Genomic DNA, 23603 nt, shown 5'->3' with positions numbered 1-23603 from the left:
TCACCCATAGCCAAGTGATCATCCAGCCGGTATACCGTATGCCAACATACGCAAAGCGGCTGTCACCTTCTGAAAGGTGCTATGCCCGAGCTCTCCGGCGGCATTCCTCCTTTGCTGAAAAAAAGCGGTCATGGCTCGCTAGTTTCTCTGCAATGCGCCTGAACAACTCGGTGCTCATTCTAAACCGGCGACGAAAATACGACTTGGGGTATGTGAGATTCTCCGCAAAATAATGCCTAATCAATCTGTTGTGGGCATCGATCCTATCCCTCCAAAAATTTTGTCGACCCATAACCGAACCACCGTGTTTCGGTTTTTTATTAATATGCATAGGTAGGATCATTGCAAGATCCTCCTCCTCTTCCATATCAAATTCTTCTTCGGAAGAATCATACGACGAACTCATCTACAATGTTGAATACTATGCTATAAATAAAAAACTACAATCAACATGCACGAAATTCATGGCTTTTGAGCAATACATACCTTCTAGGCGTTTTGTCGAACACCTAGCGGGCGCCGAGCGGCAGCGAGCGCGCGGGCGCTGTTCGTCGGCGGGCCAGCACGCGCGCGGGGCGGCTGGCCTAGAGGGGGGCCGGAGAAAGCGCGCGCGGGGCGGGGATAGGCCGGGGAAGCTTCGGAACGGTCGCCGGATGGCGCGGTCGGCGGCGGCGGCACGGCTGGAGGGGGGGTGGGAGAGTCCAGCGCGCGGGAGCGGGCGCAGCAAATAAGCGACGCGCGATTGCGTTTCGGCCCGCGCGCTGGACTACGTATACCGTGCGCGGTGTTTTCGTGCGCCCGCTGAAGCAGCTCTTCCGGTTGCGCGCACGCTAAAAAAGAGGATTTTGCAGCGCGGCGCTAGTTTGGCGCGCTCTGAAGATGAAATCTCATCTACGGCGATGTGCATGGACCTGGTGAGTAGGGATGCAGCTTCGTGGACCGCTCGTCGGGCCTGATAGGTGGTGGGATGAAGCGCTGACCTAGGCAGCTCGAGCTGGACAGGAGCGGGGCGGCGCGGTCGGCTTACTTCGCAGCAGGACAATGAAAGATGTATCTGAATGAAACAGTTAATGGTTATGACCTTTTATGATCTGCTGGGGTCTGGAAGAATGTGCTGAAGCTGTCATACATGTAATTACACACATCATGACATGAATGCATCTCACAAAAACAATGTCAAACACACCACTGGGTAAAGTCATGACGCCAATCACAAAATAATCCTGTGCGTGCGTGCAGGAAACGAATCAACTCATTTAACTCTACGATTTGTTCATCATCATCGATTCGTCAGCGTTGAGGAGAGACCTGGCTGAATACTTGCTTCTGTATTCTGGTGCTATTCCCTTGCTTTGCATTTTCGTCTGCAAGGAGAACATCATCTATCCATGAGACAATACTGTAGGCCAAGCTTTCGAGCACCCTTGAGTAGCTTTCAAGTATTGCCTGTCCAATGTCCTGTGTGAGGGCAAAAGAAGATTTGAAAAAAGTTAGCTATGATGTATAACGTCTCTGTTTTTTTATCTTTGGTGTGTAAAAGAGATCTTTTGTGGTATCTTAAGAGATGCGGCTGCTAAAACGGTTTCTGATAAAACAGTAGCAAATGCATAGATTGTTTTCGAAAAGGATCTATTTTGAATTATTATTTTTTATTTAACCACTTGCTCTCCTAATAAGCTTATATATATATGAATCGATCATTACCTTATTGTAGTGAATCTTGCTTGTGTCGAGGGTAGTCTGTGAGAGGCCTGGAAACCTTTGTTTCAAGCACAGCAGCAGGCTCCTGGCCCTGCTTGCCAGGATCAAGTTCTTGTCCCCATCGGCATTCAGCTCGGTGACATTCTCCCATTTGGTCACCACGTGGGTCATGCTAGCTTTCCTTCTCCACACATACATTGCAGCCTCGACACGGTCGGCGACCTCGAGCGCCTCATGCTCGGAGCTCAAGTTGAGGAAGTCGAGGAGGTGATCCGGTGAAAACTGATCCCCCGAGGACATGTACCGGTATATGGCGTCGCCTGTCCCGACTTTCCCGGTCTGTTGTTCGAGCAACAGAAATGCATAACCCATCAGAGAGGGAAACTGAAATTTTAAATTTTTGGACAAACTAGCTGCATGGAGATCTACTTGATTTCCGTATATAGACCTTACATACCTTGGGAAGCGTTTCAATGTATGAGGACGGGATTTGCATTTCGGAGAGGATGGCGTTGTTGATCTCCATGGCCATCTTGTGGATCTGGCTAGCCTGGTCCCTCTTGTGCTGCAGCTCACGGTGCAGAGAGTCGGAGAGGCCTGATTCCGGCACGCATGGCTCGGGCAACCACCACTTGTCCTCGTTGCGCTTGAACGACGGCTTCTTGGTTTCGCTGAAGGACTGCTTCCTCTGGTCCGCGTACCAGAACTCCGCCTTGTCAAAGCTGTCCAATATGCCCTGCAAGCAAGCAAATTGCAGAGTCAGTCAAGCCGATTGGAACTTCCACACAGGATAGGAGAGTATCTGAAGGAGACTTTACAAGGAGCATGGTTTCTAGCTTCTCCAGTGCGGGGAGGTTCATCAGAATGTCTGATCGCGGCGAGGTTGCCATCACCTGCACGTAGCAGCAGTCACATACAAATATGTTTGTTAGTAATTAAGCAGAAAGCTTGAACTTAATAATTATGAGGAAGGATGCAGGCATGTGTGATGGATGTTGGCATGGGTTACATCGTGGGTGCTTCCGTCGGGCCTGGCCTGGACCGTTGGTGCGAACTCGACGATGTACTCGCAGATGGAGAGGAGGCAGTCCATCTCCCGGTTCCACATTGATCTCTTCTCAGGGGGCAGTGACTGCAACCTGTGGCAGGTCCCAAACACAGTTGCTGCGTGCATGCATGCATCAGGAGTTCAGGACCAAGTTCATTCATTCAACAGAGAAAATTGTTTCATCTACAATTACTACGTATAGTTCGTAGCACGAACTAGGTAAGTTCGTACCATATAGGTTGGTGATGGCGTTGGAGATGGCGACGGCGGTGCAGACGCCCTTGCCGCCGCCGGACATGTCCTCCCCGAGAAGCAGCTTGGTGTACTTCTCCTTCATCAGCTCCATTTCTGATGAGCAGCACGACACTCATCAGCCAGACTGCATGCAGGAACAGGAAGAGAAAAAACAGATTCCGGTGATCTATATCCATCCATGAATACCTTCGTCTTCCACGGACCTCTCGTCGACGGCCTGCTGCAGCTTCTTCATGCTCAGCTTGCTCATCGCCTGTGAGAGGCGCGACGGCGCCGCGGTCACCTTGAAGGACGCCGTGCGGGCCATGTGCTGGTGCTCGTCGCCGCCTCTCTCGGAGGAGAAGGAAGCGACGCGGAAGAGCGGGCGCGCGTAGTCGCGGTCGTAGCTGTACTGGCTGTGGAAGCCCGGGAACGCCGAGCTGTCGCCCATTGCTGCTGCTAGCTAGCGCTTCTTTGGACCTTGAAGAAGTATGGATGGTGCAAGAATGGCTGGCGGCTTGCTAAGAGGCATGCAGAGGGCGGCATAGCGTTGAGTCTTGGCAACAAGGAGGCATAGGCTGGTCCACTGATTCAAACTTGAAAGCAAAGTCAGATACTCCCCACAGCGAGCTACGTGCGTGCTACTCATGAATTGGCACAACATATTCAATTTTTTTTTCAGTTGGTGGTAGTACATGATCATGGCAGGCACCAAGTACGTACGACCACCAATTGAAAAATGAAAGAGAATGTATGAAAAAATGGATGTATGTGCCGGCAACGAAATGGTGGCCACGTATGTAGGATCAGTGTATCTTAATCAGTGTGGGCTCTGGATCATAAAATTAAGAGGGAAGAAGGTGGGAGGCGACTAACTGGTCATCAAGTTTTTTTTTTTTGAGGTGAACTGGTCATCAAGTTGATAGCAGAAGCAGACGCAGGACGTGAGAGATCCGAGGGAAGGCTTCCTTGATGTGACTTGGGCCGCGTTGGGCCAGTCCGTCGTGCGCCCAAGCATGACGGACCGCCAAAGGGAGGAGGGAGGAGACTGGGATGTCATCGTCTATGCGCCCACCATGGACGTCGTCGTCCTCGTAGAACAGCGGCCGCCAACCGCCATGGACGGCATCAACGCCTCAGAGAGCTCCATCCATAGCGGGCAGAGGAGATGAGCGAGCATCTAAGTCTTATGTCATTGATTTTTTCTTTACACGAAATTAACCTGGAGTCAAGATGGCCTCAGAGTTTGGGTGGAATTCCTAAAAATAAAAAAGACTGCTGCATTCACCAGAATAACTTCCAGTTCCTGATTCAAAAAAGAACGATAAAATACAACATTTAGGTGAATGCAACAACCATAGAGCAGATAATGCAAAGTCAATCAGTCTCTCGGCAATCAAGCAGAAAAGAAATCCGGATATCACAAAATCTATGCATGTATGTATATGGCTACAAGCTAAAGAAAGCTCCACTCAATGACCACAAGAATCCATCTAGGAAGGAACCATCATCGACAGAACAAAAGTGTTATCTCAACCGTCCATCAACTATCCCTGGCAGCTCAAAAGCAAAGCTCCGACGACGACGCGCTCCACATATGCCTCCCTCCTCCGGTCAGTCCGTCGAGTTCTCATGGAGCAACACGTACTCCCGGCTGCAACCAACGGAAGAAACATTCATTCACACCCTAATTTGGAAGGCTGGTTATGTTGACAAGAGGTTGCTCAAACAATAGGATCTAGGAAAATAATAAGTAATAGACTATTAGATTGTCATGACCATACCTACTGTTGCCAAACTTAATGTTGTCCCTTTCAAAGAGTTCATAGTAGCGGTGGGACTCAATGCGATCCTCCTGTAGCATTACAGCATGTTTGAGAGAGAAAAAAAATGGAAGTGGTGTAAATCAAACCAAGGTTGAAATGATATCACGTGGAAAACATGTGTCTAGAAAACTTACATTGATGAAAGTCCCATTGGTACTACCAAGATCCATCAGATAAGGCCTACCAAACCAGGAAGAAATATGGAAAGTCGTCATTCAATAACATATGCTGATCAATTACTGACATACTGCTATGTGCAACAATTGCTAAGTACCTCACTTGCTTTGACATCATGCCATCTGGTTGCTCCTTCTCTATAAGTCTGAATAATAGGCAAAAGGTCATTTGATCAGAGTATGATTTCTCAACATACGCAGATAAGAGTGTTAGGCACTTGGGCTTACCTATATTGAAGAACCGCGTGTTGCTTGCTGCAGGAGGGATGGTCGGTGGGGATGTCTGCAATCCTCCTTTCCCTTCCAAAAAGGTAGTGGCTCATGCGATGAACATACAACGGTTCTGTTCAATCAGGTAGCATCATCAGAAACATTCATCATGCAACTCAAGTATCATGCCATCAAGAAGAGCATGCCAGTTCTTCAGCAGTTCAGCACCCTACATCCTTGCTAAGGAAATCCTCTATAAAGACTAGGGAGCTAAACATCCATTTGAAATTGCACATTAAATTACTAACTAAGGAACCACTATGTCTTTATTAACCTGCTTATTGCCATTGACTCCAGTGAATCACTATAATTGAAAACAAATCTAGCGAGTCATTTATAAAGCATCAGCGTGTAAGTGGTGCCGAGCGCTCCACCACGCCACATAACCATGCCAGATAACATAGTGTGCGGGTGCCCATGGCCACGGGTGTATGTGGGGACTTGCAAATCATCCCGTTCAGCCACATCTTTGCGCAGTTATCCCGCATAGTCTGCCTGGACAGTCAAACCAAGCAGCTGCTGGCCTGCTGCAACAGAGACTCTTCTCCGTTCTACAGAAAACTCAAACCTCAGCACATAAGTGAACACAATGATTTTTCTCTACACACACCTGATGCTGTAAAGTATAAACTGATCAGCTGATCGTGTGTGTCACTGATTGATTCATGTTCAGATGCAGCAGGGACATTGATCATAAAAAGTATTGATATCGATTCATTGCTGCATGAGCCAAAAAAAATATTCTGAACTATGAGATAGTTTTGTTAACTATGTGTTTCATACCCTGTTGATCGATTCATGTTTAATTATTTGTGTATCAAGTATGGACAGACACACCATGTACCTAGCAGGAACAAATATCTACTAGCAAGACTACATGGGCTTGTGCAGGTATGTCGATGCTGTGTACTCCCTCTGTTCCTAAATATAAGCCCTTTTAGAGATTTCAATACGAACTACATATGGATGTATATAGACGTGCTCATTTTGCTCTGTATGTAGTCCATATTGAAATCTGTAAAAGGTCTTATATTTAGGAATGGAGGGATTAGTAGACAGTGCCAGTTGGCGGGCTACCACAAACGACCCAATAACACAAACAGGATGGGGCAGACAGAAGCAGGCAACTTGCTATTAGTCCCACTTGCACCCTGAATCGACACATCCTTTATATTTCACAAATTCAGTGTTTGTATCTGACTGGTATAGCGTATAGTTACCTCATGGGACCTATTTACTATCCAGAAAAAGGAAATGATGATTTTAATCCAAAACAAGCCTATATCATAGTGAACTTCTGGTTACTGCCTTTGTCCCCCATTAAATGTTTGTCTAAAACTTCCGAGATAAGGACAAATGGTATTTTTATGAAGGCCTGTTTTATCACATTGAGTCACTTAATACTCCCTCCGTCCCAAATTAAGTGACTCGACTTTGCACTAACTTTAGTACAATGTTAGTACAAAGTTGAGTTGCTTATTTTGGGACGGAGGGAGTACTTGCTACTGAACCCACTTTTCTTCGCAATGCTGGGGCGAAAAATAGAGAATTGACTGCCAAAGAAGATAACTGTATTACTACCGTTGGCGTATGTGGAAAAAAACATCCCGTTTCTCCAATTTCCTTTGTAACAACTATTAAATTGATGGATAGCATGACATGAAGCAAACAATAGCTTCGGATATGGAGAGTAACAAGCCAAGAATAAGTACCATTCAGTGCTTCACCGCCCTTGAATACATAGAGTCTCCATCTAATATCTGATTTGCGAGCCTCTGGAGGTTCTGAATACAACAAAGTTATACCTGAAGAGGAAGAGGAAATAAACTGTCAGCTCTGGAGATTGTACAGTAACGGTGCACGTATGGGAAAGCTGGTGTTAGCTTTTCTAATTGGTTGTACAACCATCATAGGAACTGTAGGTGTCTATGATCATTGGTCATGCAAAAAATAAATATTCAAGATATACATGCTTGCGATCAGCACCTCCAACTTTGTTAGTCTCCTCGGCAAGCTTTCCAGACAACTCAAATGATGGTTTTTGCTGCAAAATAAATGCATTTGCTAAAGTAAGAATGTGTAGTAAACAAAAAGAAAGACAATACAAACAACTGCTGTTATGACAAGCATTACCAGAAAGCAACAATCATCTCATATATGAACATTCTTCAGATAATTGAATTGACATTAATGCAATATCCATCATGGTGTGTGGACTACCTTTTCTTTCACCTCCAGAGCTTCTGCAGCAGTATTCGTCATTGCCAATGAATCAGCATCACCACTCCTGACCAAAACAGTTTAGGTTAATAATTGCAGACAAAAAATGCATAGCAGAAAGAACATTGGTTAAAGCAAAATAGCATGCTTCAAACACATAAGAACCAACAAGACACTCTAGTAATATAGAACCCTCGAGTAGAACATAAATGATTCAGAAATATGGCATAAACATAGCGACCCAGCAGAGAAGAACCAACCCAACGTACTTGACCAGTAAGAAAGAAAACATGGTGCATGATTGCTTTCACAATATAGAAGAAAGTCACAAGCAATTAAGGTGATCCCAATTGAGATGGTTTTCAAAAAGAATGATAATGACCAACTATAAGTATGTGTATTCACTTGACAGGGGAAGATGCTTGACAAACAAACATGTTTATAAAATTGGAGAGATCCTTCTTTTGCCATGCAAAGGACCAAATTTGCATCTGCCACCATAGTACGGCATAAATCTTCATGTCACTCGACAACACATTAGAGTTCAGGTACAGGACCAACTTAATACAGATCATAATTAATCATTATAACGATATATAATTTCCCTTAATGTATATGCCTATATCAACAAATAATGTATATGCCTATATCAACAAACAGAAAATTGTAATAAACAGAGCTTCTTTTGAGAATATAAAATGGCCATAAGGCAAGAGTTTTGAACACTCACCGGGATGCTACATCCAGTCTAGAGCTTGTATCCTGAAACAGATCAAAAACAACTTTCAGACTGAAGTCTACACGCCATGGTAAAATAGCAACATGAAAGTACCATATAAGTTTAAAATTGAGATGGTATATGACTACTAATTATATCCAACAGATTTGCAGACGAGAGGGTTCAAATGGGTCATGTTTAGTGTATGGTATGTATAATGAAGTGTGAGCTACTGGTTACACAAGTTGCACAGCGTCCAATTGATATTCCAAGGTATGAAATGATTTTCTGGCATCCTATTCATTTAGGTGGAGGCGTGGAGCTTATTAGATATTGGGCAGCAACAAGGAACATACATGCAATAAACGTAGACAGGGAGCCAAGTAACATACGGAATTATGGAGAGATATGAGGAAAAGGGTTGGGTGTCACCACACACCTCACGATGTGCTGCACTTCTGGATGCCCGTGGTGATGTGTGAGATTCATGTCTGCCCCTATGTCTATGCTCTTCTGGAGACCCTGATCGGCCACGCCTAGATGATCGTCCTGATCCACCATTGTTCTCATCCCGGTCTGCCATTCTATCTCGCACGGAATCCCTTCTGGGACTTTGATCTGTTCTTTGCTCCCTGAAACCACCTTTTCGGTCTGGATCCGACCTTTTCCCTCTTGAATCATGTCTGTCGTCGTCCCGGCCTGATCGTGCCTCTCTCGAAGCACCTGACCGATCATCCCTGTCAGTTCTTCTATCTCTTGAGTGGCCCCTTCCATCATTATCATCATCCAGTCTTCTACCTGTGAAGGCACTCCTATCATCTTTTAGCTCCACCTTCCTATCCCTTGACGCATCCCTCCCCTCATCACGCTCCCTGTGCTTCCGCGTGCCCCGGTCTTCACTACTGGGAGGTCTCCGACGGTCACCCTCAGTTACATCTGCCCCTTCCCGCTCAGCCTGAGCTCTCCTTAGTCGCTTGGAGCGCGGTGAGAGCGACCGAGACTCCCGTTTCCCAGCAGGTGACGGCGACCGTGCATGTTTCGGCGACCTCACCCGTTCCTTCACCTTCTCTCTCTGTGGCGACCTCTCCCTATGTGAAAGGCTAGCCTTAACAGGGGACCGCCTCCTAGGTGAGCCACTTCTCTCAGCATGTGACCTCTCCCTCCGAGCTGACGGGCTGTGCTTGCGTGGAGGCGACACGCGCTCCCTGGCCGGAGAACGGGACCTTGTGTGCCCTGACCTCCTAGGCGAGCCAGTCCTCTCAGGCCGTGACCTCTCCCTCCGAGCTGGCGGGCTCTGCTTGCGTGGAGGCGACACACGCTCCCTCGCTGGAGAACGAGACCTCGTGTGCCCCGACCTCCGGGAGGATTGATCCCTCCGGTCCACAGTAGAAGCCATTCCTCACCTGAAGTATCAAAAAATCAATTCAGAAGGAGGAATAATGGAGAAACCATGGGAGTTCATGAATCGCAGCAGTGGGAGACCCAGGGATGATCCAAGGGACAGGTGGCAGGTGCTAACTTATGACACGCTAAAAATCCGATATCTCAAATCAAAATTTGCCTTAAAACAGCATGCTGTAGCGGATAAAAGCCTTCTGCAAAATATATTTCCAGCACAAAGCTGAAATCCTAGCAAGCTCAACATTAATACAATTAAAATTAGACACTCAGCGATGGACTCAAACTACTGACAGTGCTGCAAGCACAGACTTGCTTTCCCCAATGTGTGGGTGTGTGTGTGTCGATGAGCATAAAAAATCTGTGCTTTGTTCAGTTTCGAGTTTCGACCACCATCCAGCTACACATGATTATAAACAGAGCATGAGAAAACTCAGCAGCAATCTAGTTAAGCAGAGAGCGCAAATGAACATACATGAGTTAGGAAGAGAACCGGTTAGGATTCGGGACACTGCTGACCGTGCCGTTCTAGGGTTCAGAGCGGGGAGGGAGAAGGCCAGCGAGAGGAGGCCACGGCAGAGACGAGGCGGCGCCACGGGTGGAGGGAATGAGGCGGGAGGGGCCGCCATGGGGCGATGTATGGGGACGTAGGGGGGCGCGCGCCATGGGAGGGGGCCGCTGGTGGGTGGGAGGGGAGGGAGGAGGCGCCGTGGGAGAGGAGCACGAGGGGGCGCGGGAGCGGATGTACGGGGTGGAGCGAGGGTGCGGGGACGCGTAGAAGCTTACCTCGGGTGCCGTCTCCGCCGGGGTTCCGCCGCCGCCGCCGCCGCGCGCTCGACGAGCTGCTGGACTCGGTGAAGATGAAACGGGGAGAGAGGGGGGGGGGGGGGGGGGGGGGGGGGGGGGGGGCGGGGGGGGGGGGCGGGGGGGGGGGGGGGGGGGGGGAGGAGGCGCCGTGGGAGAGGAGCACGAGGGGGCGCGGGAGCGGATGTACGGGGTGGAGCGAGGGTGGGGGGGGGGAGGGAAGGAAGGGCCTAGTAGCACGACGGGCAGCGGATTCGGCCCGGGAGCTCCATGTTTTGTTTGGGCCGGGCACAGGCTACGCCGACCTTTTCCTCTCCTGTCTAAAAGAAAAAAAAAACAAGGAATTTGTATTCTAGAAAAACAAGGAATTTGTGCACCATTCTAAAAAAAAAGGAATTTGTACACTATCCCATCCCAAAAAAAAGTGGGTCATCCAATCTTTGTGCTCCACAGATAGCCCCGTTGACCCCACAGATAAACCATCTTTTATTCGCAGATGACAACATGTTGCTCTTTAAGGTTAATGGTGTGGGAGTACCAGAGGTGCACCAGGGGTTGGATGCTTTACTGGACTGCATGGCTACAATCTACGGGGCAACAGATAAATTTTCACAAGTCATCAATCTATTTCAATAAAGGGGTTCAAAATATTATAACAGAGATAAAAGGCTTGCTACAAATTCCGAATGAGACGTTGAATGAAAAATATCTTGGGATGCCATCTGATGTGGGGTCATCGTAGAATGGGGCGTTCAAATATTTAAAGGACCGCCTTTGGAGCATGGTCTAGTGACGGATTGAGTGAACCATGTCAATGGCTGGTAAAGCAGTTTTGCTCAAGGTCGTAGCCCAAGCTCTGCGAGTTTACCCTATGTCTTTGCTTCAAACTCCCCAAGGGTCTACGTGAGAAACTAAACATGCTAATCTGAAAATTTTGGTGGGGAAGTAGAGATGGTCTGCGAAAATCACACTGGGTATCATGAAAGGACACGACACAACTCAAAGGCATGGGAGGCCTATGGTTTAAAGACTTTGAACTCTTTAATTTATCTTTGCTAGCAAGGTAGGTCTGGCACATACTACAAAACCTGGAGTCTTTGAGTGATCTAATTTTGAAGACCGGCTATTTTCCTAACACTTCTTTGTTGCAAGCTGAGTTGGGAACACACCCAAATCAAAATATGGATGGCAATTGTAGAACAAGAGACGTTCTCAAACAAGGACTAATTAGAAGAATTGGGAATGGTATGGATAACAAGTTGTGAGAAGATTACTGGATTCCAAGGGATGAAATGATGAAGCTGTATGGATGCTTGAGCATCAACCCACCTCACGTAGCGTCGGAACTTATAGATTCCACATCGGGCCAGATCATGAGTCATGAACTAGATATATAATGGTAGCATTATTAGATCACAGAGGGAATTGAGATTTAGCAGACAACTTTTTGTTCTATTTAGTTCAGGCTAGGTATCACGTTACACACGGGTGTTTTGTTTGCTACAGTTGCCCCTTCTTACTATTGCTTCAAGGCAACATCTTGAAGAACCATTGCTCGCTATGTCCAATTCCAAATGTGCGTCAATAATAATTTACAAATGACTAACATTATAAATCAATGCATGCGCGCAGAGCAGGCACAATCCATGTAAAAACGACATCATGAACTGCAATTACTTGCTGGATCATCAACAAATCAACAAGAAAACAATGAAAAAGAAGTCTAACCATGGTTTTAATGGAGGTGTGAGGAAAGGGGGCCGGAGGAAGGGCACATTGAGATCTTGAGAAGGGCTGATGTTGGGGGAGGACGACGACGTGGAAAGAAGAACCTGGATGCTCCCACCCCAGTGGCGTTGTGGAGCAGATCGGTGGCCGGTGTTGCTCCCCCTGCTCGGCGGCTCGCGAAATAATCCCAGAGGTAGTTCAAAGGAAGGTGGAAGTTCTAGCCCTGCTGCTCGCTGGATGATTTAGGCTGGTGGTGGTGGTAGTGGGGAGGGGGAGAGAGCGGAGCGGAGCGGGACGAGGACGAAGTGGAACCAAGGGCTCGGGTAGACGGGGGTAAGCGTAATTGATCGTAAACTTAATGGTACAATTTGTTTACACGGAATCTGATTATATGGTGTCCTTACTTTTTTTTGGGAGGAGGAGGGAGGGCTAAACATGCTTAGTGCTTATAAAATTAAAATATATCGTGTTGCCTATTTGTTGATGATGAAAGAAACGATCGAATTATAATGAGGGCTAGCTATTTTGATTTTTTTTTCATAGTTGCGATATTTCACTGAAATATACTTTCTTCGTCTCATAATATAAAAAGCGTTTTTGACATTATCATGAGACGGTGGGAGTAGCATACTATTTGTAAATCGTTTTGGGTGAAATAGTATCATGAGTCATGGAGACGCTCGTTTTCTCACAGCAGAAGACGAACAACACTTCCTGGGCCACGGGCCCCCTAGCGGCGCCGAACGAACGAACAAGGCCGACGCGCACGCGCCGCTGACTCCTCCCCCCACCCCACCCACCCTTCTCCGTCTTCTTCTTCCTCAGACCAACCGAGCCGACCCCGATCCGGTCAAAATCGAGACGACTCACTGCTTCCTCCGCCCTCCCGCCCCGACGAAGCCATGGTGAGTCCCGTTGCGGTCGCCGCCGATCCGCGCGCGAATTCTCTGGCGCCGGTTCCGCTCCGATCTGACTGACTGATTTCATCTGCTGCTGATGCTAGGTGTGCGTGGCGTGCCTGATCCCGCTCTTCCTCATCCCCTTCGTCAACGCGCTCCCCTACCTCTTCGACCTCCTCCTCGTAAGCCCCCCGCCCCCTTCCCTTCCTTCCCCGCTCCGCCCGCCTGCGCCGGCCGGTGTCGAATCTGGTGCCACCGATTCATCCGGATTCTCGGATTCGTGGTGGCAGCAGCAGCAGCGCGCGTAGGTGGTCGGTCAGGCCGTCTTGAACTGGCTGGCTCCTGTTTCAGCAAAGCCTGATGTGCTTCACCGGCTGCGAGATTGCGCTGGGTGATACATACTCCCTCTGTCCCAAAATATAAGAACGTTTTTAACACCACACTTGTGTCAAAAACGTTCTTATATTATGGGACGGAGGAAGTACATGATACACCTAGCTCTGTGGCAGTGAGATGAATGGATTTTATCATGCGTCTAACTAACATAGCTAGCAGCAACGAAGCTATCACATAAACTCAAATCAAATGGGATGCATTGTACAAAAAAAAACAACAAAGTGGCCATGAGAATTATCGTGGTGGCAGGGGTCATCAAATTGCTGAGACTGTGAGATGCGTAGTGTTCCTCGAGGCCTCGAGGGTTGTTAGAGTTGAATTGTGTCTGCGTCGCTTGAGATGCATCAGTTTGATCTCTACTGATGTGTTGATTGTTTCTCTGCCAAGTGATGCGCGCCTTTATATCCAAGGATGATTGTTTGATGTATTATTACCTGAAAAAATTGGCATGCTGCTGTTACTCTTGATGATAGTTGTTTCCGTTCTCATATTGAGATTGTCTGGAAAAAAGTATATGTGTTTCTGTTACTCTTAAGTGAGTATGCTTGTAACTGTGTGTTCCCTGTTTTATGAACACTGACCCATGGTTCGAATGCCTGTCGCAGAGCAAGGTTTATCGCATGCTTGGATGGGAATACAGGAGGCCCGAGAGAGTCCCAGCTGCCTGCCCGTTCAAGCCTGCAGCAAACAAGACTGAAGTAAGCCTCACTGCTGATGTTACTCTTTCCTGCCCTTATGCTTGTGTAAAATCTAGATTCCTGCTTACCGTTTGGTCGTCCAGATTATGCATTCTTTCCTAGTTTATCCTCGCTGTGCATGCTACTTATCTGGGCTTTTGGTCCCAAAATATATGGCAGATTCAGGTGGGAAACTCCCCCCTTGAAAATTAAAAAAAAAGGTACAGCCAAATACATTTCTTTCACACAGCATCGTACCAAAAGTCGACAGATACTGTAGCAGCTAAACTGCACCCATCCTTTGCTTCCTTAGCTACATGATAATCTCGCAACGGTCTATGGAGCATAAATGGTCCAGCTGTTAGCTTGTTTAGGCTTAACTTTGATTTTCGATTTTGGCTTATATAAGCCAAAAGAAAACCTATTTATGTGGAAGCCAGAAGCACATAAATAGTTGCTTTGTTTTGGCTTATAAGCCAAAATCCAAAAGCCAGAGTTGAGCCTAACCAAACACTCCATTAAGCTTATTGATTTCCAGTAGCAGTTACCTTAGAGCTTAGCCTGTTAAGTCCTTTTAAATTTACAGTGCTCTCTTTCTTTGTAGGGTGTGGCGGGTGAATCAAAACCAGTAGCAAATCCTCATGTTGCAAGTGCAAATCCTCTGGTGGAACCCCAGAGTGCTACCACAGAAATGAAGAAAGATGATTAGAACATGTAACGGTCGCCCGGTTTGACTTATGTGAACAACTCTCACTATTTGTATTTGTGATTGTGTCGTAACCGAGAAATAATTAATGTAAGATTGTATATTTGGGCAAGGGATTGCTAAAATATTCCCGCGTTTCCGCTTTCAGCATAGGTTATGTATATGCATGTGTTGTGATATTACTCAAATGCTTACCACCATTGGTAATAGAGAAGTGATCCAAGTCAAAGATCACTTGACATACTCAAGTATGTTGGGTCCAAGTAAGCCCCGTCCTGTCTCTTCTCTTCCTCTAGGTTTCGTGTGTCGTGTCTCTCTGCCTGCTGGGGCGGTGGACATGGTGAATATCTCAAATTCAGCTAGCATGTCCCTCCTCGGTGGTTGCAGTTTGTTTGCAAGTTTTTTGATTTCTACAGCCAGGACATGTAATCTGGTTGAGCAAATATTTCTGTTTCCATTGGGATTTGGTTGCCTGAATTGTCACATATCTGTGATAGTTCTGTTTAGAACAGGTAGTCTAGTACGGGGAATTGCCACCCATGCCCCTGCCTGAATCATGCGACAAAGATATATAGCAACATCAAAGCTATCCCACAAACCCAAGCACAAACGGGTGACAAGGGTGCCATTTTATTTTTCTGAGGTTTGCAAGATTCATATTGTTTTGTCGAGGAGTATGACATGATGGATTGCACTCTCCCTAAGCCGACAGGATGGGGGCTTAGCACAACAATAAGCTGAAAAATGACATCTTACTCCTAGTAGCAATGTTAGAGACTTGGAGTTAGAGATGTTATGTTGTTTGCATCAGTCCCACCTCTGGAGTGAGGGATATATACATATAAATGGATGAGTTGAGTTGGAAGTAATACCAATGCCTTTAATTTTAGGGTAATACCAATGCCTTTAATTCCTTTTTCGAGTTGGAAGTAATGCTCTTAATTCACTCTATCTTGAGATAGCATCTGCTTTTATTTTAGTTTATGTCTTATGTCTTTACATGGTTTTTGTTTTTTAGTTATGTTTATTTAAGGAAAAATGACTGACACAAAAGAAAATTTAGGCAACTTGCCAATAGATGGTCCATCTAAGAATAGTTGTTGTAAGAATGTACTCCACAGCTCCCTTTCAATATAGTTTATGTGTGCATGTATTCTAATCTGTTAGCTATGTGTCCTGACTGTACTGTACGTTGTAGTGATGGTGCTATATATGCAATTACTCGCAAATTGTATATATAGGTGCACTTAGAATGATTCGAAGAGATGAGGTTGTTGCAGAACTCAAAATGCATTTCCAACCTAACAGGGAGTCATACACCTGACCTCCTTGTTCAGTTTTTGTTACATGGGAGTAAACAAATTGGGTAGAGAGGTGAACTAAGCCAACTAATCACTTGACATACTCGAGAACCGCGTAGAACGGATCCAGGTAGAGGGCCCGGAAGCTGGTGAAGCCGGCGGTGAGGCCGAGCTGCCGGAACTCCTCCTCGGCCCGTTCCCTCCCCTGGGTCCGGTAGGTGGTCATGACGAAGATGTCGTTCTCCAGCAGCGCCCTCGTCCTCGTGCTGGCGTCCGTCGTCTCCGGCACCACGGGCTCGCACGCGATGAGCTTCCCGCCCTCCGGCAGCGCCTCGTGGCATTTCTTGAGGATCGCCGTGCACTCGTCGTTGGTCCACGTCGTGAGAACCCACTGGAGGAAGGAAAACAAGATGCGGATCAGATGAAATCTTGTTTGATTTCGGCAAATGTGACCGGGCTGTCTGAATTTCACAGCGTGATACGCACCTTCATGAAGATGGCGTCGCCGGAGGGGATGGACTTGAACATGTCTCCACCCACATGCTTCACTCCTGCATTTTTAATTCGCAGGCGTCACCATTGTTATTAAGAAATGTGTATGTCTTGATACAGCGAATTTAAATACGTAGAGTAGTACTTTAGCAGGTTAGGTAGGGACAAAATGGACTGAAAATCTGGAGAGATGGGGTTGCTTCATGTGACCAGCACAATCACACTGAACTCTGAACATGTGAATTTTTCTGAAGCCAGTATGGCAAGGGCAGCATAGTTTACCACAAGTGTGCTCTGAAACCAACCTCACTATCAAACTCATCTACTGTTGACGTCGACACTCTGAACTCCGAACAGGTAAAAACTTCTGAACCCAATATAGGCAAGGAATGCATAATTTACCACAAGTGCGCTACAAATCCAACTAACCAAAAAACTGTGCCTACCATTTCATTTTTAGCAGGATAGGTAGGGACAAGAACTGCCCGAAAACCCAGCACGTCTGCTGCTCAACTCTGGCGAGGTAAAAAATTCTCAAGCCAGCATGGGCAAGAGTGCATTCTGCATAGTTTACCCTAATAAGTGCACTCTGAAACCTCGTTATCAACATTTCTGAGTGCACGTCTGCTGATGCCAATGCCGAAAACAACATCTGTTTCTTTAGATTATCTCTGTGTGTGGTGGTGGTAAATCCACGATCTGCTGGGGTACGCTACTAGAAACACAATCTCGTGACTCACGTGTGTCATGTCTGCCCTGGTCGGCTGGTTGGTGGGGAGGCATTCTTCTTGTGATGGATCGACCGATCGTGTCATTGTCATTTCCAGTTGGTGTGCCGATTTGTTTGGAGATCGATCAGAAATGTCTTAGGAATAATCCGTATGAGTAGGTAGGGGGTTGGGGGATTGATGGTCTCACCGGCGATGGTGGGCGCGGCGGCGACGACGTCGGGCAGGTCGAAGTTGACGCCCTCCCGGATGGTGGGCACCCGGCGCATGATCATCTCCAGGCAGGCGCCGGAGCTGCCGCCGACGTCGACCAGCGTGGCCACGCCCTCGAACCCGCCCTCGTACCCGTCCAGCAGCGCCTCCATGAACGGCTCCGACACGCCGGTCATGGCGCGGAGCATCACCTCGTTCGCGCCCCGGTCCTGGCCGTAGTAGGCGTAGGCGGGGACGCCGGCGTGGGCGCGCGCGAAGGGCTCGGGCCCGGCGGGGTCGAGCACGGCCTCGTGGAGACGCGGCCACGCCAGCACCAGCGCGTCCTGGTGGTGCTGCAGCACGTAGTCGGCGTACGACGCGCCGGAGGGCCCCGAGGGCACCAGGGTGCGCCCCACGGCCGTCAGCGCGTACCGGCGCTCCGGGCGGCCGTCGGCTGCGTGCTCGGAGAAGACGCCGCGGGAGGCGAGCAGGCGGAGGAGCCGCTCGAGGACGGAGGGGTCCGGGTGGCCCGGCGGGAGCAGCTGCGCGGCCGAGAGCGGCGCGTTGGCGCCGCCCGCCCACACCGCGGCCGGCACGCCCAGCCGGATGACGGCCGTCAGCGCCATCGGGACGGCGATCATGTTGGCCAGCTCCATCATCGCCAGCCGCGCCTCCGGCGGCGACATCTCCGCGGTGGCGGGCTCGGCTGCCGGCGGCTGGGTCGGCGTCAACGACATTTTCGATGAGGTGGAGTGGTGGGAGTGAGCGAGTGCCGTCCGGTCCATCCCTGCAGCGCCACATCTCTCGGCTATATAGGTACACGTTGCCGCCAGTACCACAGGGTGGTCCCTCCCAGAGAATGATATGTGGGGCCGACAAACCACCGGGGCCGCATGGCAGCGTGGAGAGGGAGAGGGGTACGGTGGAGAGAGTGCGAGTTCGGGGGATGACCGCGTGGCGGCACGTCACCTCATGTGGCCATCAAATCGGATCCGTTCACCAATGTTTTTTTTTATATTTTGATTTGAGGGGATTCGCCGATACTATTTTATAGTGGTTGCTTTCGAGATGGCTTCGTTATCTCGTGCGATGGTTAGTTTAATCTTTTTCGATGAATGGTTAGTTTAATAAATTTAACCTACTATTACTTCTCCGTTTCATAACGTGGTGCATATAGTTTTTTTAAGTCAGACCTTATGAAATTCGATAAAGTTTGTGAAGAAATACATTTACATATAGAATGCCATATATATACTACCCCGTTGTGGTTTGTTGGCCCCTTTAGTATTTTGTGACAAATTTTGACCATGGATTTAATTAACAAAATGTTGATGCATGTCACAAAAAATAGTATCCCAAAAACTATGTTGAAATATGAACCTAATGATATAATTTCTTCATGACATGCATTAATATTTTATCAGTTAAATATATGAAATTTTAACACAAAATACGAAAAAAGCAATAAACCAGGACCTCATTAGATTCACCATAAGATGCAGTTTTATATCTTTTTGTATTGTAGATCTAAATAGCTTTCTTTATACACATAATTAAATTTGAACTTATAAAAAAATTCTATATACTTGGGACATATCCGTGGCGGTGGCAGGCTTGACTGCCGGCGACTGTGGCGACGACATTTTCAATGAGGTGGAGCGGTGGGAAAGTGAGCGAGCCCAGCGGTGCGGCACCACATCTATCGCCTATGTAGGTGCACGCTGCTTACCGTACCATAGGGTTAGAGCAACTCTAGCAGACCCCGCAAAACACGTAAATCCGCAAAATTTCGGCGAGTATGCGGGCTCGGCCCATTTTTCCATCCAGAACAAAGCCCGCATACTCGCCCGGCCCGCAAATTTTTTTTGCCGCGGCCCGCAAACCGCACGCCCCGACCACTATAACTGCGGTTCCGCGACTCGTTTGCGGGTCCAAACCCTACCCCCCCGCCGCCGCCGAGCCACGTGATTCCCCTTCCCCCTCTCCACATTTCTCGCTGCCGGCGACCTCCAGCCGCCATGTGGGGCCGAATGTGGAGCTCCGGACGCGGCTCCGGCAGCAGATCCGACGGCGGAAGGGACCCGGAGCGCGAGCGGCGCGTCCAGTCCGACGGCGCGCGAAAGCGCGGGGCCCGGAAGTGGACCAACCGCGGCCTGTCGCCGCCGGCGAGCTTCCAGCGGAGCGAGACGGCGGAGTAAGACCGCCGGCGCGCGTCCTTCTCCTCCGCGAGGTCCTCGTACGCCGGGAGCTCCTCCTCCGGCGCGGGCCTTCTCCCCGTGAAGAGGAAGTGGTCGGAGGACGAGGAGGAGCCGGACGCATTCGCCTTCATCCCCGTGAAGGAGGAGCCCGCTCCGCTCGGCCGCCGCGGAGTTATCGGGCCGGAAGACTACGTCGCCGACTTCGACGCCATTGCGGCCGCCATCGCCAAGCGGAGCGTGCGCGAGGAGGCGGAGCGCCAGCGCCACGCCGAGGAGCTCGAAGCCCTCCAGTGGCGGGAGGCGGTCGCCGCCAACCTCGCCGCCAAGGAGTGGCACCGCATCCGCGCGGAGCAGGAGGCGAAGTACGTCGACCTGTGCAGCTCCGGCGAGGAGGATTGACATTTGCCGCGACCTCGCCGCCGTCAGATCCGACCCCTCTAGTACTAGTTTAGCGTAGTATGTTGTATAACTATGCTTGTAGTTTGTTGATCATGTGATGAACTATGCATTATATGATGAATTATGTTTGTGCAATTTCTCCTGCGAAAATGTTTTTTCAAATTATGCAGGTTTAGATACGGGTTCTATTCAGTCACGCTAGTTTTTGACCCGTAAACACGATCTTCGTGGAATCGCAAACACATTTTGCGGGTTAAATTTTTATAGGGTCTGCTAGAGTTGTTCTTAGTCCCTCCACGACAATGACATGTGAGACTGATAAATCTCAGGGCGGCATGGCAGCGTGCTTAGGGAGAGCCGGAGAGGAGTAGGATGTAGAGTATGCGAGTTGAGGGGAATGCCCGTGGCAGCACGTCATCTCATATGACCATCAAATCGGATTTGGTCACCAATTATTTATTTATTTTGATTTAGAGGGGAATCATCGATACTAATTTTTTAATATAGTAGCATCAAAGATGGTTGTATACACAGATAGACTTACCACTATGAATACATGCACGCGCATCCTACGTCTACGAGCAACTTTGTAAGACTGGACAATGATTTTTTTTTTTAGATTGATGAATTTACCACATGCATCTCATAGTAAGTTGAATGTCTCCTCCAAATATTCTGTCCATTCCTTGCCCGCCATATATAACCACGGTCCAGAGTATTAACATGCCATAATAGTTTTTGCCAAGGAAATGAAGCTATTGTTGTTGAAGAACATTGTTGTCTGTGTGGTGTCATAAGATGATTGGCCCGGATATAATTGTTGCTATAGTTTGTCGATCAAGGATCTGATCTTCTTGGGATTTTTTTTCTCGCCTACACATAGCTTTGGTTTTATATGACTTCGCTAGCTGTCAGTATGTTGATGCTGACTGTGTGTATCTTATTTATGCATAGGCCGGACGTGTGCTCATGATGTTTGTTTCCTCTTGATGTTTTATTTTATGCCAATAAAATTCATCATTTATCGAAAAGATGTGACCGGACATGTCCATGTGAGCGATTGACAAAACAGGGCTATCGGCCAGTCCGGCATGGGCAATTGTTGGGATGTTTGAGCTCTCCGTATACAGAACTAATGATCTGACTTTGTTGGGATTTTTTCTAGTACCCGGTGATTTGGAGGCCATGTGCGGATGTCCATTCTGGCCTCTTCATCAATGGGTATTATTTTGTGTGGAGTTAAAAAAATCTTTAGTATTATGATGAAAATTTTGTGATTCGACGATCTGCACTTTTATGAGATCTTTCCTGGCATAAGTATATGTTTGTCGCTCAAGACTTATCATCTTTTTAATTGGGCGACTTTTAGAAACTTTTATTGGTAATCAAAGTTTGTGCAGGTGAACGAGTGACATTATCGTCACCTCAATCTAATTGCAGTCTCTTTACTGAAGTTTTGAGAGTATTTCATTTTGCAGAGATTGATACCATGTAGCAAAATCTACAATAGATATTATTGTAATTCTTACTCGTAAGAGTTACTATCTTTGTAAACAAATATAAGACAGTTTAAGGTCACTACTTAGTGATCTAAAACGTCTTATATTTGTTTATGAAGAGAATACTTTTTAATCTTTTTGGATGTTAGATCCAAAACAATGTACTCCCGTGTCGCCCCCCGCGGGCGACCCGGGGGCGACTAGGGTTTCCCCCCGGCGCCGCCACCCCCTCCAGCATCCCCTTCCCTTGCCGCCACCCGAGGGACGCCCGGCAAGCCGCGGCGGCTGCCGATGAAGGTGGCGGCGAGGTCCCTCGTCGCTTCGTTCCCCTCGCGAAGGACCACGGACTCCGGGGCGGCGGCCCTGGTCGGCGAGGCGGCGCGGCCTCTGCAACAGGCGGCGTGCGCGGGATATGGCGGCCGGCCTCCTCGGCTGCTCGGGCGGCGTGGAGCCGGCGGGGGGTGGTCGTGGTCGTGGCGCGGATTTCTTCCGATCCAGATCTGAAGGTCGGGCTGTTTTCTCCTCCTCTGCTCACTCCTCCCCTCCGGTTGTCCGCTCTGCAGCTTTGGCTGTCAGTTCCGGTGCCGGCGGTGTGCTGGTGGCATAGTCTGAGTCCGGGGGAAACCCTTGGGAGGCTCTCCAACCACGGCGGTGATGGCGCGTGCGCGCATCGCCTTTCTCCTTCGAGGCACCGCCGAGGACTCCCCTATCCATCCCCGTCCCAGATTCCGGGTGAAAACCCAAAACTCGTCTCGGGTTGGGTGGTGGCGGCGCCCTGCGCGTCGTTCCCTCCTTGGAGGCGCCGCCTTGGGTCGTCTGGTTCTCCGGGTGAGTGGCGCCGAGGTAGGAGAGTGCCCGTTGGCTGCGAGTCCAAGCAGAGGCTTCTCCAAGCTTCGCCCCTGGGTCTTTGCAGCTGGTTTCTTCGACAATCCCCCCAGCGGCTTTCCTTCTGTTCTCGATGCTCGGGCGGGTGGCAGTGCAGCTAGTGGTGTGAGCCTACGGCGTGGTGAGAACCGTGAGCTATGCTTGTTCTGGGTTACGACCGGCACATGTCCGTGCTCTCAGGTGAGCGCCCAACGACCCGACGGTGCGGCGCCTTCGAGTCTAGGCGAGAAGATTGGGGTCTTCTTCGGCGTTGGAAGACAGGTTGCGGGGTCCCAATCCCATGATCCGGCTGCTCTCAGTGCTTGCAGGCCTTGGGCTGATCCCCGAGGTTACTCTTCTTTCCTGCTCTTGGTGTTGATGTGCAGCAGGCTTCGACATTACTTGCAGATCTTTCATGCCCCTTCCTTTGTGTGCAGTAGTGTGCGTTGCGTTGTAAGCTGCTCAGTCAGCTCCCTTGTATCTTTCGGTCGCTCTTGCTTGGTGGCCTTGTGTAATCCTGGCCGGTTGATGGCTTTGTTAATTCAAAGTCGGGCTTCCCTTGAGCCTTCGTTCTAAAAAAAAACAATGTACTCCCTCCGATCTAAAAAAAGGTGTAGTGCTTTAATTCAAATTTAAACTAAAACTGAATTAAATCCATGGCGCTTTTTTTGGATCGAAAAGAGTATTTGTAATGATTATGAGTATGACTAAAATTACATATATTTTTAGAAAAATCAATGAGTTTGATTGGTGATGGGATAGCGGCATAGCGCTCGGAAGAGACGTGATGTCATCTTTTCTTCCAACTCATTCTCCTTTGGCCGGCTATGTGTGAGAGGGATGAGTGGTCGATGACGACATGGATGATTGACATGGAGGTTGTTATCTCCAGGTGAAAAGTCACGATTTAGCCTTCATGCGAGATCTAGCGGTGTTGGTGTATGTGCGTCGTTTTCTTTTTTGTTGAGAGTGTTAATTTGAAATTCTACTTTCGGGTGAGGGTGTTAGCATCTTATTTGAGTTTTGATTGGATGAGCCAATATAGGCGTGTGAGTGGTGATTTCTCAAGATGTTTTGGAGTCTTGCGTCTTTGTTCGGACACATGTTGCTCCACCAGTTGATTATGATC

The 23603-nt window shown here is 48.5% G+C and overlaps 4 protein-coding genes across 4 annotated transcripts; 1 reads left to right on the top strand and 3 right to left on the bottom strand.

Annotated features, from left to right (window-relative positions):
* Nucleotides 1-1055: 1055 nt before the first annotated feature.
* Nucleotides 1056-3584, bottom strand: LOC125513111 (rop guanine nucleotide exchange factor 3-like). The gene is made up of 7 exons (XM_048678153.1): nt 3191-3584; nt 2981-3097; nt 2711-2865; nt 2520-2594; nt 2159-2437; nt 1705-2040; nt 1056-1458 (listed from the first exon to the last, which is right to left on the bottom strand). The coding sequence occupies exons 1-7, from the start codon at nt 3432-3434 to the stop codon at nt 1291-1293; spliced, it is 1374 nt and encodes a 457-aa protein (XP_048534110.1). The 5' UTR covers nt 3435-3584; the 3' UTR covers nt 1056-1290.
* Nucleotides 3585-4343: 759 nt separating this feature from the next.
* LOC125515565 (FHA domain-containing protein DDL-like) lies at nt 4344-10495 on the bottom strand. Its single transcript, XM_048681057.1, has 11 exons — nt 10378-10495; nt 8633-9596; nt 8206-8237; nt 7476-7542; nt 7242-7299; nt 6968-7060; nt 5214-5328; nt 5084-5131; nt 4944-4989; nt 4768-4838; nt 4344-4637 (listed from the first exon to the last, which is right to left on the bottom strand). Exons 2-11 carry the CDS (start codon nt 9587-9589, stop codon nt 4598-4600), a joined length of 1527 nt encoding a protein of 508 aa, XP_048537014.1. The 5' UTR covers nt 9590-9596; nt 10378-10495; the 3' UTR covers nt 4344-4597.
* Nucleotides 10496-12867: 2372 nt separating this feature from the next.
* On the top strand, nt 12868-14948 carry LOC125515564. Its single transcript, XM_048681056.1, has 4 exons — nt 12868-13028; nt 13127-13204; nt 14024-14116; nt 14700-14948. The coding sequence occupies exons 1-4, from the start codon at nt 13026-13028 to the stop codon at nt 14802-14804; spliced, it is 279 nt and encodes a 92-aa protein (XP_048537013.1). The 5' UTR covers nt 12868-13025; the 3' UTR covers nt 14805-14948.
* Nucleotides 14949-16054: 1106 nt separating this feature from the next.
* Nucleotides 16055-18314, bottom strand: LOC125515563 (nicotinate N-methyltransferase 1-like). Its single transcript, XM_048681055.1, has 3 exons — nt 17513-18314; nt 16589-16653; nt 16055-16493 (listed from the first exon to the last, which is right to left on the bottom strand). Exons 1-3 carry the CDS (start codon nt 18297-18299, stop codon nt 16194-16196), a joined length of 1152 nt encoding a protein of 383 aa, XP_048537012.1. The 5' UTR covers nt 18300-18314; the 3' UTR covers nt 16055-16193.
* Between the last annotated feature and the right edge of the window lie 5289 nt (nt 18315-23603).

The sequence above is a fragment of the Triticum urartu genome, chromosome 6, assembly GCF_003073215.2.
Source record: "Triticum urartu cultivar G1812 chromosome 6, Tu2.1, whole genome shotgun sequence".
Classification (NCBI taxonomy): Eukaryota; Viridiplantae; Streptophyta; class Magnoliopsida; order Poales; family Poaceae; genus Triticum; species Triticum urartu.
This window is presented reverse-complemented; position numbering and strand designations above follow the sequence as displayed.